Genomic DNA, 16,247 nt, shown 5'->3' on the forward strand with positions numbered 1-16,247 from the left:
AAATTGGCTTAAATATAGTCTTATAGTACCAGGTTATTACTCAGGTCAGAATGAGTGAGTTTAATTGTGGTCATTTCACAAATACTACATTTTCCCATCTTCTCTGAAGTTGTCTCTGGGGTCTATTCCCTGGTGTGTTTTTTCAATTCTGATAATTTCAGGGAAGATTCTGAAATCAGATTGTAAAATAATGATGTGTTAGAGCATTTCTAATCGGAACCATTCCCATGCTCACTTTGCAGCTTTTGCCTTATGACAGTTGTATTGGCGTAACTAATGGAGCAGGCAATGTTGTTGTCATGATGGAGATGAGCAGTGCAGGAATTTGTCATCTCATCTTCTAAGGCATATTGTGCTATTGTTTTTTGCTCTGGTAGCTGGGATTTCAGTCAGGATGTCAAAGAGAACAGGAGGCAGGGGAAGAATAAAAGAAGGGAGGGGATGAGGAAAAAGGCTTGTTTGATCAGTAATAGAATAAAAATGTATACATGTCTGAAGTAGAGAAAAAGTTAAAAATAAACACTTCAAAGGATGTTTAAAAACAGTTCTTGGTCCTCTTTTTTGTATTTTTTAATCCTTCTTAGACTGAATATGCAGAGATTCGTATTTTTAAAATTAGGCATAAAATCTTGTAATATCAGGCATTGAAATGTTTTCAGGGTTTTGCATACAAATGCTAGCTTTGCATCAAAGCTGAGGTTCTGAATATGCATACGGAGAAAGTGAGGCCTTAAACCCTAAGTATGTGCTCAATTAAATGTGTTTCAAAAAAGTTGTTTCACCTGCCAGTTCAGCTGAGAGTTAATGAAAAACAACGTCATTCTTTTGTTCCCCGTTACTTTATTTGTTTCACCTGATTACTATCAGGAATTTCAGGTGGGGTTTTTTATCCTGGGGCTTTTTTCCCCCTTGCATGATATCTTTACACTTTCTTCCAAGTTTGCATATCATGCCTTCTGTCTCTTGAGTTGTACCCATCTGTTCTTGTAGTTAGTTATATCATTTATTGTCAAAGAAGGCATTGCAGCATTGTGTCTGCTGTTCCTTTGAGAGATCACCAGTGCCCTGCCTAAATACTGGACACTAGCAGAATGGCATTTTGTTACATCACTTCCATGCAGACCTTTTTTGCACAAGCTATTTGACAGTGCCTGTGACTAAATTTTTAGAGAGAAGATATTGTAATATTACAAAGGAATAGTTTCCACTCATTGGATTCATGTTTTTTTAATTTTAAAAAAGTAGTTATGTGGAATGATGTGTAAGGTCAACTCAGGGAATCATTCACAACAACTGTGGATGCTGCACATAGCTTTGAAATCCCAGTCTCCATCTCAGTGTTGTGTTCACAGAGGAAGAAATTCCAAAATACTAAGTAAGTAATTTAGATTTCGCAGTGGTTTTTGGGAACAACATGTTCATGTCTTCTAGTTCAGTTTTCAGTGCTTCAAGCTTTGTTTGCTTTAAACCAAATCTATGTTTTTACAACTGAACTGCTTGGTTTTTTTCAAAGCAAGTTGTTGTGAGATGCTAGGTATAATTCAAGAATCTTGTTATTGTTGTACAGACTGAAAATTAATCTTACATAAGTCAATCAGACTTTTTTGGGTTTATTTTGTAGCATCCATGGATTCTGAGAGAAAAGGTTGTAAGACATAAAAATAGCAAGACATTAACTAAACAAAAATAGAGTTGATGTAATGTTCTTTTTTTGGAATAATTCTTGAACTGCTGATTTTGCTTTCATCATGTCATGGTGAACTGTTGTCATGTTTTTCAGTTGTTTTATGTTGTTTGCGTGAATTTGGAATTTTAATTTTAACTTTAATTAAAAAAAAAAAAATCTGTAGCTGATACCACTTATTAGCCAAGAATCAGGTAGGGGAGGGAGGTAGGAAGAAGATGGATTGCATTTGAGAAGTGGTTATTTCAGAGTTGTCTCTGGAAAACATCTTCCAGTGGTTGGTTGTTACCATTTTCAGTCTTCATTTGCTGATTGATCAAATTTTATATACTATGTCTAATTCCTGTTGTAGGAAGCCTGAGTTACAGATGTAGCACCACCATGTAAGGAGTCTGTATTTTTTGCCTATACCATTAAGTTCAGGAAACACACTTGTGTTTGGATGTTGATCAATAATGTTCTTTCCCCACCTGGCCTGTTTTCAGTCTGATTTGATGGTACATATTGAATGTTAACTGGCTTCATGTGGTGCAGAGAGTGGCTGCGATACTTGTGTCTGAAGGAGCCGTCCTCTTTAGTCACAGTGCAACTGTGTTCAAGCAAATTGCAGCTCTCAGTGCTGCCTAGAACACTTTCAAAATTAAAAGATCCAACCTGAGCACAGACAATGAATGTGAATGCTTGTTTTTTACTTCCTCACTGTTGTGCTTCTGACTGTGGGCAAGATTTCCAGTAGTGCTTGGTTGGCTTAGGATCACAGTTCTTACTGAGGTTTCTATAACTCATTATTCAGTCAAGACTTTGAAAGGTGTGGGGAAACTAATGAATAAATATTGCAAATTTGAATGGGAAGCCCTAGCACAGCCTCCTGGTGTTTGTTTTGTTGAATGCTTAATGAGAGACTTTTAAGACCACAATATTATTTTTATAATCCAGAGATGATGTAAAATTTTTTGTAATAAAGATGTGGCTGGTGTTTGCATCATGCTTGCAGGTATATGCATATATAAATGTGTCAACATTCTTCTTCTGTATTTATGAAAAAAATGCCAATGCTTTCTCTTTTCTTTTAAGGAAATGATCATCGACAAGGTTAATGGACAGGTTGTCCCGCGGTACTTGATATATGACATTATTAAGTTTAATGTAAGTACTTTCAGTTTTATTGCTTATTATAAGTTATTAATTCTTACTTCAATTTTAATATTTTTATATAAGTAAGGGCTTCAGATTAAATATAAACACCAAAATCATTTGAGTATTTTGCATCTTGATAACAAGTGATGTATCAGACTTTAGATTGAAAGCAGCCTTACAACACATGTTGATTTATTTCCACTTGCTCAAGAAAATATGGCCATTTGAAACAGTTTGCTAGACACTGTTGGAAAATTTCCCATTTCTACATCAGGTTTAGACTATTTAGGCAGTGAAATCAAGAGGGGACAGTGGAGTTAACCTGGAGTATTTGTTAGCAGAGCTTCACAGTACTTGTTAGGCTGCTCTGTCAACTCCTTCTCAAATTTCTGTTTGAAACCAGGCAACTGGTCCTCTGCTAAGTCCTCAATAGCAAGGTCTCCTGGTGACACAGGCTGTAGGGAAAATGTATAATGAGGAAATATATTGCAGAAGTTGTGGAAAAGCAGAATAGAGTGTAGGAATAAAATCATTGGGTTCACAAGAAAGAGCTGTTTAACAGTACTGGAAATAGGAAACTTGTTTTCTATAAAACCAGCTTTCATACACAGTAATGGTTTGAATATCACCAAGGGGCTCTTGCTGGTGTCATTTAGACTTTTTGTTATTCTTTTCTTCATAGTAGCCCACATGGTTTTGTGTTTGCACATAACATGGAATAGTGCTGATAACACAGGGACACTCTCTGTTACTGCTGAGCAGCACTCAAGCCCTTGCATGACTTCAAGCCCTTTTCTATTTCACCCTGCTGCACCAGTGTGTAAGCTTGGGGTGCACAGGGAGAAGGGAAGGGGACACAGCCAGGACAGCTGACTCCAGCTGACCCAAGGGACATTCCTTGTCATGTGATGTTGTACTGTGCATATAGAGCTGGGGGAAGAAGGATGTTTATAGTGGTGGCATTTGTCTTCCCCAGTCACCATTACATGTGATGGAGCCCTGCTGCCCTGAGGATGGCTGAGCACCTGCCTGCTTATGGGAAGTGATGAATGGCTTTCTTGCTTTGCTGTTTTTGCATGTGCAGCTTTTGCTATAGCTTTGAAACTCTTTATCTCAAACCCTGAGTTTCCTCACACGCTTTTGATTCTTTCCCCTCATGTTATTCCAGGGGAGTGACTGGCTGTGGAAGGTCTAGCACCTACTGTACTTAAACCACAACAATGTGTTAAATTTGGTCAAAATAGCCCGTGGAGAAAACACGGGTGTTAATGCTTTTGGAAAAATAATTATTGTTTCAGTGCATCCAACAGGACAAAAGCAGTATTAGTAAAACAGAGGACATTTCAGCCTTTCTAAACTACAGTTGACTCTTCCAGTCTTGAGTAAGGTACTACTCAGCTCAGTCACTCAGTGTAAGTGGGAATTGCAAGTGTAGGCATGGTACCAGTCACCAGAAACTACTTCGGTATTCTTGGAAGCGTAGTCATACTGTGACTTAGGACAGCTGCTTTTAAAAGGAGTAGTTTGTGGGGAAGATGTGTTAGATTAGGACTAGAAGCTTTTTGTTAACACATTTTAATTCTGTATCTGGATGTCCTTTCTCTAGCCTTTTCTGAAAAGTAGGTGTTAGTTTCCTGGATCCCTCCTACCATGAAGACTTTTCCCTAAGCAAGATTTCCATGTACTCTTCTGAAAAACACAGTCTTTTATAACCACTCATGGGTTCTCATTTTTTCTTTACATCTTCTTACCTGCTGTGGTTCCATATTTATTAACCTTCATGTGTTGCCTTCTCTCTGCTCTCCTTTTAAGTCTAACCTGCCATTCACTGCTGTTACATTTCCTTTGAAGTAAACATGTAATGTTAGATTCGAGATGTGCATATAAAAGCACAAAATAACACTTTTCAAACCTCGTAATTATTTTGGTTAAGCTTTGTTTTGTCGTGGAAGGAGAGGAAACCCTCATTTGTAGTGAAGTGTCTGGACTTAACATGATGAATCCCACTTGGCAAACAGGAAAAATCATCAGTAGGTTTCCAGGGAATTGCCAGTGTTTAAGAAAAGTCTTCTTTTGGGCAGTGTTTGGTTTTGTTTGGTTTTTAAGAGCTGTGGGAACGAGAGGAGGAGCTGGTTACCATGTAATACTTTTTAAAGTCAAGGACAAATTAAGATAATGTTATCAGTATGAATACAAGCAGGGCTTTAGCTGCAAGAAGTAATTAACAGTGGCCTACTATAAAGATTAAAAAGCACTGCTGTTTTTAGGTTAATTTTAGAAGCTTAATTATAAAAATGGGCACCCAAGGATGTTTGGCTTGGCAAGAAATGATCAACAGAATTTTATCACCAAGAGACGTAAATGTAATATAACTTGTAAGTGGCAAGAAAGGGTAAGTTCCTATTTAAGTTGTGTAAGTTAGGTTTTTGTTCATTTTTTTAGCAGATCTTCAAATAAAATAATTACACAAGGCCTTGGTCCTGTTCAAAACCAGAACATTCCTCCCCACCATCCAAACAAACATCCAAACCCCCAGACTCCAAAAATTCCCCAAATCAGAAATGGCTCTGGAATTTGGGAGTTTGTTTTGATCTGGAAAGCAGTTGAGTCTTGAAGGTGAATGATGGAGTTACTGTATCGCTGTTCATCATGAGTTACAAGATTTGCAGCATGTCCCCTGTCTCACCCTCCACAGGACCCCGCTTTCTCTGCTCTGGATGCAGCTTTGCAGCTGGGGAAATGCACATTCAAACCCTATTGATAAACACCTTTGCTCAGGCAAGCCTCATCTTTTAGTCAGGTCTCGTGAACTAAGATATTTTTAGCTGAGGTTATTCTCAAGTGCTTGACTTATTTTGCTAGCTAAGCATTGCAGAGTTTTCTGGCTTTGTCAGAATATTCCTTCTGAAATGTTGCATTCATAATGCAGAGAAAGTGAGTGGATAAGCACCTACCTGTTACAGATTTTAATCCATGTTGCTACTGGTGAGGTTTATTGTGACTTGCTTTTTGATTTTGCTGTAGTGTGTCAGGAATAAACTCTAGCAGCATTCTAGAAAGAAACAAAGGGAACTATGAGAATAGACAGACATACACAGTGTGTATTTGGCAATGGATGTCTCTACAGGAAAGTCTTAGAAGGAAGGGAACATAAAAATTTCGTTTCAGTGGTTGGGAGAAACCTGTACTTGAGCTCTTGAGCAAAACATGTCAGTTGGTTTTGTTGTCTCTTTCCATGATAAATTTTGTATTGAATTCTGATGCTTATCATGTATAGCTGCTGCAAAAGTCTGTCTTCAAGGATGCTGATAGAACACTATTTCCTTGAGTTATTGTTTCTGTGACATCTAGTTTCTAAAAGGTTATAACATCCCATTTTGTTGCAAGAGATGTTTGTGTCAAGAAAAACAAATGATTCTTCAGATTTAAAAAGATTTTTTATTGTAATTTTCTTCAGTCTGAAGCATGGCGTTGATTGTTATTTATAGCACCTCAGAATGTGACATTGCTGTCTCACTGCTTTCATCTCACCTGCTAAAGTCAAATTCATAGAAAGAAAGCTGTATCCTAGTGAAATAAGCGTGCCTTTCGACCTTTGTGAGCTCCACACACAAGAAATCTGGATTTTTCATATTCCTCTGAACAGAAAAAGCTAATAGACTCCTTATAGTGTTTAGTCTTAATGAGTACAGAGCTAAATCCCTGCAGTGCAAGTTGCTTTTCAGCTTCTTGATTTGTGTCTGTGTGTGATTGAGTCCATCATTGTAGTAACTGCAGCTGTATAGCTACAATTTCAAATTTGGTAGATAATTTGGTGGATAATTCTAATAGAACAGAGGAAGCTAACAGTAGCATAATTAATAGCCCCAGAAGCAAATGCAAGCAAATCCAAATCCCTTTTCATCTGAAACAGTCCATGAAAAATGTGGCTTCATTCTCCTGTTATCTTGGAGACAGCTCTTCCTCAAAAGCCTTGTTTTGAGAAGCTTTTTCTTAGATAATATTCAGTAGTTACTTGTAAATGTATGGACACTAAACTTCAGCAAATATTTTTTTCCTTAGTTAAGTAACAAACAGTAACACTGGCATGATGTAGGATCTAATTAATGCATTCTTAGCAAAGATGCTGAAAATGAGTACAACTTTCCTTTTCCTTTCTAACCCTGGCCTTTAAATTTTTAAACTCTACCCAAGTTTTTGTGAGACCAGATTGCAATGGTAAGAATAGACTGAATGCTTGAAAAAGAATAATTATTTGAATGCGTAGAAAGGAGATAGAATTTTGATTAAATTTGCTAATACTTTGTGCATTGAATTAAGTCAAGATCAAGATTTCTTTGGGTGTCATTATGTGTAGCAATGCTGTTGCTATTGATAAAATTTGTCATGGTAAACAGATATCCTGGTCGTAAATCCTACTCACAGCCAATGTGCTCATTGAATTAATGCATGAAAAATGTTTGTTTTAAATCCCTGTAAAACATTACCATGTCTGGCTTTTCTGTTACAAACCTCATTTTAAAGCAATGTAAGGCTGACAGTCCATGCTGTCTCTCACTTATTATTAACCTTATCTTAAACTTATACTGTGAAAGTTTTAAGGGCACAATTCAGAGATGCTGCAAGTGTTTAATTGCATCTCTTCTGTGACAAGCGCACCTGCCTGCTAATCACCTGCCCTTAATTTTGATTCTGAATTCTTTTCAAATGGTATCACCTGAAAATACTTTAACATTTACATTTTAAAACATTTAAACATTTAAAATGCTTTTATTTCTAATAGTACTAATAGAACTCTGAACAGTAAGTGCACTATGGGTATTCTTGTTCTTGTACCCTTTAGATAATTTCTTGTGAAGACTTACCTAACAAACACCCAAATGCTTGTACTGGTGCTCATGCTGTGTGTTATGTTCTCAATATGTATCACCTCATTCCTTCATGGCTCAGGGCTGTCAGGTAAATGAAATACAGACCATCCGCTCAGTTCTGTCTTGCTTTGCTTTCTGCTCTTCAGTCTGGGAGAGGTGCATTAAGTTTGCTTTTTCTTCCTCCTCCAGTTTTTATGGTGCTGTTTATTGAGAGCAAGGGCAGCCTGGTCAGATAATGCATTTGAGTATCCTGAAATTACAAAAGGGCAGCATTTTTGCAGGATAGGAAGAGCAACAAATGGTGTCTTGTAGGGTAGAGAATCAACACAGTAGGGGAGTGATGCTGCAGAAGCTTTTGGGTCTGTGAAGTAGGATTGATGTATCACAGCTAGTTGTTATTTTCAAGTCTTTCTTGCCTCTTTCCCCTTCCCTGTTGATCACCTTTTATCTATAATTAAAAACCCGACTTGTACATCTGAACACCACAATTTGAAAATCTTATTTCTTTGGTAAACTTTCAGACAGCTACCTTGTGCTTGCTTCACTGTTACTCCTTGTATTTCAGTAAAGTGCACAGCAACTGAAAAGTAACATTTCTGTTCATTCCTGCATCCCTTTAAAAAAATGTCCTTTGCTATGATGCATGCATAATTTAGATTGTTGTTGAAGAGTGATAATTAGTATATGCTGACCAGGATGTATTTCCTGTTTTCATGCTCTTATTTTTTTATCTAACAAGCTACTTGTTGTTGGGGAGCATTCTCTAGTGTTGTAATTAGCTTGAAGCTTGACTGTTTTACTTGTTGGTTAGCTTGTGTGAAAAAAACTCCACAATAACCGTTTATTTATTTCTTTCCCTTACATCTATTACTTTTATCTTCCTTTTCCCAACCCAGGGGGCACTATGGATCACAGTGAAGGTGGTTTGTTTTCTGTATTTTCCAAAATAAGTCTTAATAAAGTATTATGTAAGTGAAAGAGAGTTAATTAAATTCTATCACACCTGTTTTATTCTCAGAATATAAGTGTTCTTATACCTCAACATGAAGCACATCTCTCCAGAAACTTTTTGGATGGCACATTATCACTAATTCTCAGGGGAAAGAGGCAGTATTGCTCCTGGGAGAGGGATATAAGACAAGTAGTTCTCCAAGAGTAGCTTTAGAAGTTACCATGATACTAAATCCTTTATATTTTTCAGTTGTTTGTGTCTTTGTTGTCTGTACTCTTACTTGCTTACTCTGATGTGATACTTTTTCAGCAAACCGTGAAACTTGCTATAAAAAAATACAAAGTCACACCTGAAAGTTTGAATTGGGTTGTAAATGAAAATAACTGAGATATCTTAAACCTGAAATACAATTTGGAGAATGAAGTCCAAAACCAATTTTTTTGTTCTTAGGAGATTCCCTTAAAGAGCTTTTCTCCGTATCTTTGTTAAACAATTTTCTGCTTCTCATGATTCAAACCTTTAAAACCCCTCACTTTTTGCCTTCTTTTTTTCTTCTTACACTACAGAAACTTATGATTAAATAGAAAAACTGTGTCCATCTCCAGCTCACAGTTTATGATAGTCATTCCCATAGGTAGTGCCAAGTGGACTTAAATCCAGCTTCTGTCTCAAGCAAATATTCAGATCTCTCAAAAATGTGGCAGTAATCACAGCTGAAGTGGATGGTGTGAAATACTTTACAGTGGGGCAGGTTTTCCAGTTGCATTTTTATGTCCAGTTTTCTCAGTACTGGCAATGACATCTCAAACTGGGCTTTTCTTTTCTGACATATTTAAAAACAAAAAAATCTGTTGGCAAAATAGAGTATTGGGGAAATGTCACATGGAAGCAGTGAGTGTTCCAATGTTGTAATGTCTTATTTCCCTAACTTAGTTTTAATTACTCCTTTTTTACAATTAATCTAGCAACAATATTTCATTTTTTCCCCTGTCTCTTCCCATCTTTTTTCTCCCTGTTTCTTCCCATCTTTTTCCTGTTTCTAGGGGAAAAGAACTAAAGAAAAAGAAATAGTCAAAGTTAATCAGAAGGATGTAGCAAATATAATAACTGTATATTTCAGGATTGTTTTTAGGAGGTTGAATGCAGGACCTCACTAATATTTTCCTTTTCATGCCTAATTGGGAGAAATTTGGGATTATTCAGTCTGGAAAAGAGAAGGCTTAGGGAAGACATTATTCCAGCCTTCCAGTACCTGAAAGGAGCCTAGAACAGATCTGGGGAGGGACTTTCCACAGGGGCCTGTAGTGAAAGAACAGTGGGGAATGGATTTAAACTGGAGGTGGGCAGGTTTAGATGAGATAGTAGGAAGAAATTCACTGTGAGCTTCGTGAGGCACTGGAGCAGGTTGCCCAGAGAAGTTGTGGATACCCACAAGTGTTCAAGGCCAGGCTGGATGAGGCTGTGAGCCATCTGATCTAGTGAAAAGTGTTCCAGCCCATGGCAGGGGATTGAACTGCATGATCTCTCTAATGTCCCTTCAAACCCACTCCATTCTATGATTCTAACATGTTTGAATAGCCTGGTCTAGGAGAGGATGTGAATGCTGTAATTTCATGATTTTAAAAATATTTCTCTTATTTAAAATAAATATGAAGAAGAATATAATTTTCTCTTGAAATGAGTATTGCATTTTCAGTGTTTCTTACTCATAAGTTAACCATGTCCACAATGAACTAGATATCTAAAGACAGATTGTGTACTGAAATGATAGATATTTGCAAGTCTTCAGGTGTTACAAGCTTAATTTTTAGTTCTATCATGGTTTAGGCAACGTAGGTGGTTCCTTTTCTAAGTCGTTGTGAATAAGTGCTGATTGTACTACTATTTCCCCCCTCATTTCTAGTTTTTACAAGATTTCATACTAACTGTACTAGACAGTCTTATTTTAAATACCATGAAGTGATTTATATTCTAAAAACACTAGTGCCACAATCTTTTCAAGTATGAAATGGCTTGAATAATGTTTTCAAGATGAAGGAATTTTCCCACGGTTCTTTAATTCACTGCAGTGATAATTCTTTCTCATAAAGACAGCTGTGTAAAAATCCAGCAATAGCTATTCCTATGAAGAGTCATTGTGAATGGCTGATAGAAAGGAAGAAAGTGTGAAGAGAGTAGAAGTAGAAAGAGAAAATATTGACTGCAACACAAACTAGGTGGTCCAATTAAGGTAAGAATACCTCCATACTGCATGTAACACAAGCACTAGGAAAAATAATTAGAAAAAACTGAAGCAGTAAAATCCTGTGTTTGACTTTGAAGATAGCCTAAATTCAGTGTAAAATAAATTATTAAAACTTATATTCCCATATGCAGTCTTTTTGTGTGTAAATATCCCGTGGTGATAATGACATATCTATTCTATAATTAGGATTTTTTAGAACTATGACTTTTCCTTCTGTAATTGAAGTGGGAAGTTCATCTACTCAAATTACCTGAGGGGAGGCAACCAGTCTAGACAGAACAGGATTCCTTTTCATTTTAATAATTTACGTCCGAGTAAAATTCCCTTATTGAGTTCTGGTTTTTAGGGCTCAGAAGGATTTCTAAATGAAGTCACTGTACATGCAATCAATGAATTTGACTGAGTTGTCTGTTCTCTGAAAATAGCAACTACTAAGCTTTCAGTGCCTAACAGGAGCTTTGTTTTCAAAAGGGAGGGCTTAGGTCTTCATCTGGGCTACATGCTTGTTTCCATAATTCTGCCTCTTTATTGCCAGTATTGGTGATGAGAATCATAATTCAGTCACTTCAACAGATTGTTAATACTCTGCTTTGTATATGTTACCTTTATACTGGTGGTGCAAATTTATCATCCAGTTTCAATTACAGAGTTTTGTGGTTTTTATTGTGAATTTGTTTAGTTTTGAGCAATCCAGGAAGAGTAAGGGACAGAGCAATGGTTGTAGTACAATCTACTTTTTCTGTTTTGGTCATATCTGTTTAGTCACAGTTTTGACAGTCCTGCTGTTTTGTTCAAGTTGTGTTTACTAACAAAAAACCCCCATGGAGATATATTTGTACATTCTGTTAGACCTTGGTGTTGTCCTTTGGCTACTAACTTCTTTCCTTTGTACATTTTAAAATTTATTTTCAGTGATTATTTTTTAAGGAAATACCAGTAATTTAATATATGTCTATATGTTGCTCTAAATAAAGCAATATTTTTAATAGGTCTGATTCTTCAAACTGTTTTTGTTCTATGGTAAATCAGAGCAATATTCCATTGTAAGAAACAGCAACATATAAATTGTAATCATGTTCCTGCAGCACAGTAGTCGTATTATTACAATTGAAACAGTATTTCACATGCTATACCTTGTTGATGCCAAGTTAAACTTTAGAAATCTTTTGAAACTGCTGAATTCCTTGCCCTTGTCATACATGTTTTGAATATTTGAGTGAAAAAAATTTAAAAGACCCCCAAAATTTTAAAGTTAGATAACTGCCAAAAATTTAAAATTAATTTTTAGATTTTATTGATTGTCATGCCTTTTGCCTTTTAGAAATAAAGAACTTAAGGGTCATATTTCTATACAGTTTTTCTTTTCTCTGATACTTTACTTTTAATCCTGCTTGAAAAAGAAAACTTCATAGGAAATGAAAAAAGCCTTTTAAGCATTGAATGTAGTAATAATCTTATTTGGAAACTCAAACAGTACCTTTGGATTGTTTGTATATAAAGCTGTGTGTACAGAAAAAGCAGCATCTCTAAAACCATGATCAGGAGAAATATGTGCCAGATCATTAATATAAAACTAAAAAGATTAGACTGCATGGTGTTCAGAAGTCGGGAGAACTAATAATGGGCTTTCATTGGGAATACAGATGTCAGCTGTGGGTGCCTTGAATTGTCAGTAATAACGTTAAACACAGGGTAGAATATCAGGCTGAGCTTATTCTTTATTCTCCTCTCAAAATCATTAAAGCTGAGACAGTTGTGACATATGTTGTGCTCTGGCTCAGTAAGTGAAGATGTGCATGGATGTATATCTCTGTGTGTGTGCTGAATTATTCATGTCTCAGGTCCTGCTCTGGAGAAGCAAATGGAGCATGCTTTGCTGGTGGGTACACTTCAGCCATATCTCATGGAGGAAAAGAAGAAATATTCTCAGTTTATCCTGGCCCATGGTGGTTATCAGCTGTGTGCAGAGGCCCAGGCATTATTCTTTTTGCTATAGCTGCGTTGTGGAAAAAGGCACGTAAATACCAAAATCAAAGACAAAATACATTTATGGAATTTGGTGCCTGTGTAGCATGGTGTGTTTGCTGCATCCATCTAGGTAAAGGACTTTCCATGTAAGGATTATGGAATTTACTGAGCTGTGGCCATGAGGTAACCTTAGAGACACAGGAGAAGGGAAACTCAGATGTGGAAGGTGATGGTGGTAGATCCTCAGGGATACCTTTTTCCTTGTGGAGGGAGAGGCTGGATGTGCAGCAGAAATCACATTAGCCTCTTATCCCCGTCTTCGCCACTCCTGCCATCTTGCTGATGCAGTGACGTGGGGTTTGAGTTCCTCACCTGATGTAGCATGAGGTTGTAACTTCAACATGTGGTCTCTGTGAACTGGATGGAGGGCAGGAGCACAGCCTGACACTTGTCCAAATTCTGTCTTCTGGCACCCATTTGGAGCATTGTTAGAGGGACCGGTCTTGTTGGGTGGGTGGGGTTTTTTGGTGGTAAAATTTTTTAATTTTCTTTTTTTTTTCCTTTGCTTTTTTCTAATCTCCATTCAGCAAATAAATTGCCTTCCCCCATCTGCTCAAGGCAATGGATATTAAATAAGCTGCAGACCCTGTTTTTCAGTGGTTTTAAATTCATTTATATTTGTGATTCATATGTGACTCGTTATGTATGATTTCTGTTGAGAAGTTAATTTGAAATAACTGGAGTTTAAATTTAGAAATGTTGAGTCCTGGGTGGATTTCAAAGTTCAGTAGAAATTTCATGTTAGGTTTTGAAGTTGTGTGGAGGATGTTTTAGCATCAAAACCATATTTTGCAAGCCCACTCCATGCTGTGACCTTAGTGCAATGCACAGAGTTTCAACAGGTGAAGAAAGCTCAGCTACTTGAGGAAGAGGTGTTGATTCAACAGATGACTCTTCTGTTAAGGCTTGTCTAAATGATATTTTGCTTAAGGATACATTTTATTTACAGTGAGAGGGAAGTGTAACTTTCTGGCATAGGTAGGAGATACATGCTACTTGTTAATTTTGTTTTACCCTTTGCTAACACACTTTCTTTAGGTTAAAAACATCTAGAGCAGGAATTATCAATTTATGTACTTCAGTAACTTGGCTGTCCAGCAGTAGTGACCCTCATCCTTCTCAGACGACTAAAAACCTACATATTGGAATAAGATCTTAATTATCTGAATGCTTAAGTTTGTGAAACATCTGTATTGCCTAAAACATGCTATTATTTAATGCCTGGATTTAGATTATAGATGCATCAATGTCTTGGTTTTTGACTATTATTAAATGTGTGCTTTATACACTAAATAATCTCTTCCTGGTTTTGTCAAGGTCTCTGAATTATTTATTACAGCCTACATTGTCCTCCTACTTATTTGCTAAAGCTAAGAATTTTATCACTTCAGGATTTTGGCTGTGTCTGGGATAAATGTGTAGTAGATTCACAACACCTTTTTGTAATTATGGGAAATGTCTAATAACAAAGAAAGAGCCACTCTCCTACAATATTGCTTTTATTCGGTATGTCCTTCAGTTAAATTCAATTATGTGCTATTTTCTTATTGCTAATGTCCTGTGCTTTTGTAAGAATGAAATACTCTTTGACTTCTTAGTTTACTAGTCTGATGAAGAAGTAGCTTGGCAGCATTGTCAGTGTTTTCCTTTCTCATATGATCTTATGTCAACCTAGCTTTGACCTTTATTTGATGGAACCTAGTGGTAATATACCCTTCTATTTAACAAGCTTTAAAATAGAAATATATGATTGGCAGAACTGCAGGAAATAATTAGTTCCAAGTAGATGAGAAAAGTGAAAGGAATATTTTAAGGAAGTGATTCAGCTGGTTTATGGTGCATATGAAGTTGCCTTAGCTTTTAATTTAATTGTTTATGGATGGAAATATAAATCACTGTACAAAACCATTTTTTGAAAGAGTCATTGTGAAAAAGCTTTCTAAATAACCTAACTGCTTATTGGCTTATTGGAAGCTCAAATGTATGAAATATTAATTAGTTAATTTGCTTTTTCAGACCTACTAATAAAATGTGGTTGAGTGGAGAAGATACTGTAGGGAAGAGAGCATGTGCACTAGATCTTGCTGAAATCTACCTAGAGAATTATGGGGGTTCTTTGAAGTGATAAAAAATATATATACACATTTCCCAGGAAAGAATTCTTCAGTCAGTTCTTCAATCAATTGTTACAGGGGTTGAGATGTGTTTTCTGTGTTTTAATTACATGTACAAACCAGGGCAAGCTCAGTCACTGTATAGATGAATACTCAAGTATGCTATACATAGGGGGAGAAAAAAAGGAAGGAAAGATTGATTGATTGATTGATTGATTGATTGATTTTCCAACATTTTGTCTGTGGCACTTAAAAATCTGTAGATCATGCATCTGTATTCTGTGAGAAGTGAATAAAGAGTGAACCACTCTCCTGCCCCTTTGATTTTTCCATACTCTTAATTTTCCATTCATTTGAATGGCTCCTTACTGATAAGACCTTCATGTTCGAAAGGAGGACAGCACTGAAGGCAACATTTACAGCCAGCTGAGCTTTCTTCTTCATGAGCGTGGATCAGTGAACAGAGATTAGGAGACACTTCACCCCTGGTGTCTGCCACAGGCTTTGTACAAGATGTGCTTCCCCGCAGACTGATGGTGGCTGGGCTGCCTGCTCTTGTGTAGACTGAAGCAGTCCTGAAAGAAAGTGGTTGTGAGTTACATGTGGTATGGGAGCAATAGATAATTCTTAAAGCTGTTGCCATAAACAACTGAGGATTTATGATAGAGGTCTAGTAGGTTCTAATGCTAGCAAAGAAAAATAAGACAAGCTTAATGCTGCTTTGGGAACATGAAATGTCAAAGGTTTTGGTGAAAGCCAATATGATTTTTGAAAGAACTGATTAAATTCATGTCATTTAAATAGGCACTCTGTTTTTCTCCTAATTGAGATACCTGTTCAGATACTTCTTGCTCTTTTACCTTTGTGTGCCTCATCAGAATGTCATTTTGCCTTTTTTTTTGGCCTTCTTTCCAGTTGACCAGTTCAGATCCTCTGTGAAGCATATTGGAGCAGTGCTTTTTTCCTTTGAGTTGCCTTTAGTGCAGGAGGTTCTTCTGCTCAGCTGTACTGCTGCCACTGATGATTTGAATCCCATGTCTCCCCAGTTCCCTTTGCTCATTGCTTTCAATTTTTGAAGAATTCTGGTTTGCAAGCCAAGGCTCTGTGAGTTTATTCCCTATAGGCCATGAAAGGAATGGGTTTTGAAAATTATTTTCTTTGTGAATGAGATGGCAAAATGAGGGATGATCACATGTAAATAACTTTCGGTCCTTAA

At 36.7% G+C, this 16,247-nt stretch overlaps 1 protein-coding gene across 1 annotated transcript in view; it reads left to right on the forward strand.

Annotated features, from left to right (window-relative positions):
* The window catches only part of RNGTT (RNA guanylyltransferase and 5'-phosphatase), a 171,081-nt gene that overhangs the window by 46,102 nt on the left and 108,732 nt on the right, over positions 1-16,247 (forward strand). Inside the window, exon 10 of the mRNA XM_074538269.1 lies at positions 2,759-2,830. Coding sequence (XP_074394370.1) covers positions 2,759-2,830 — 72 coding nt within the window. The remainder of the gene's footprint in view (positions 1-2,758; positions 2,831-16,247) is intronic.

Source organism: Zonotrichia albicollis, chromosome 3, assembly GCF_047830755.1.
Source record: "Zonotrichia albicollis isolate bZonAlb1 chromosome 3, bZonAlb1.hap1, whole genome shotgun sequence".
In the NCBI taxonomy this organism is placed as follows: Eukaryota; Metazoa; Chordata; class Aves; order Passeriformes; family Passerellidae; genus Zonotrichia; species Zonotrichia albicollis.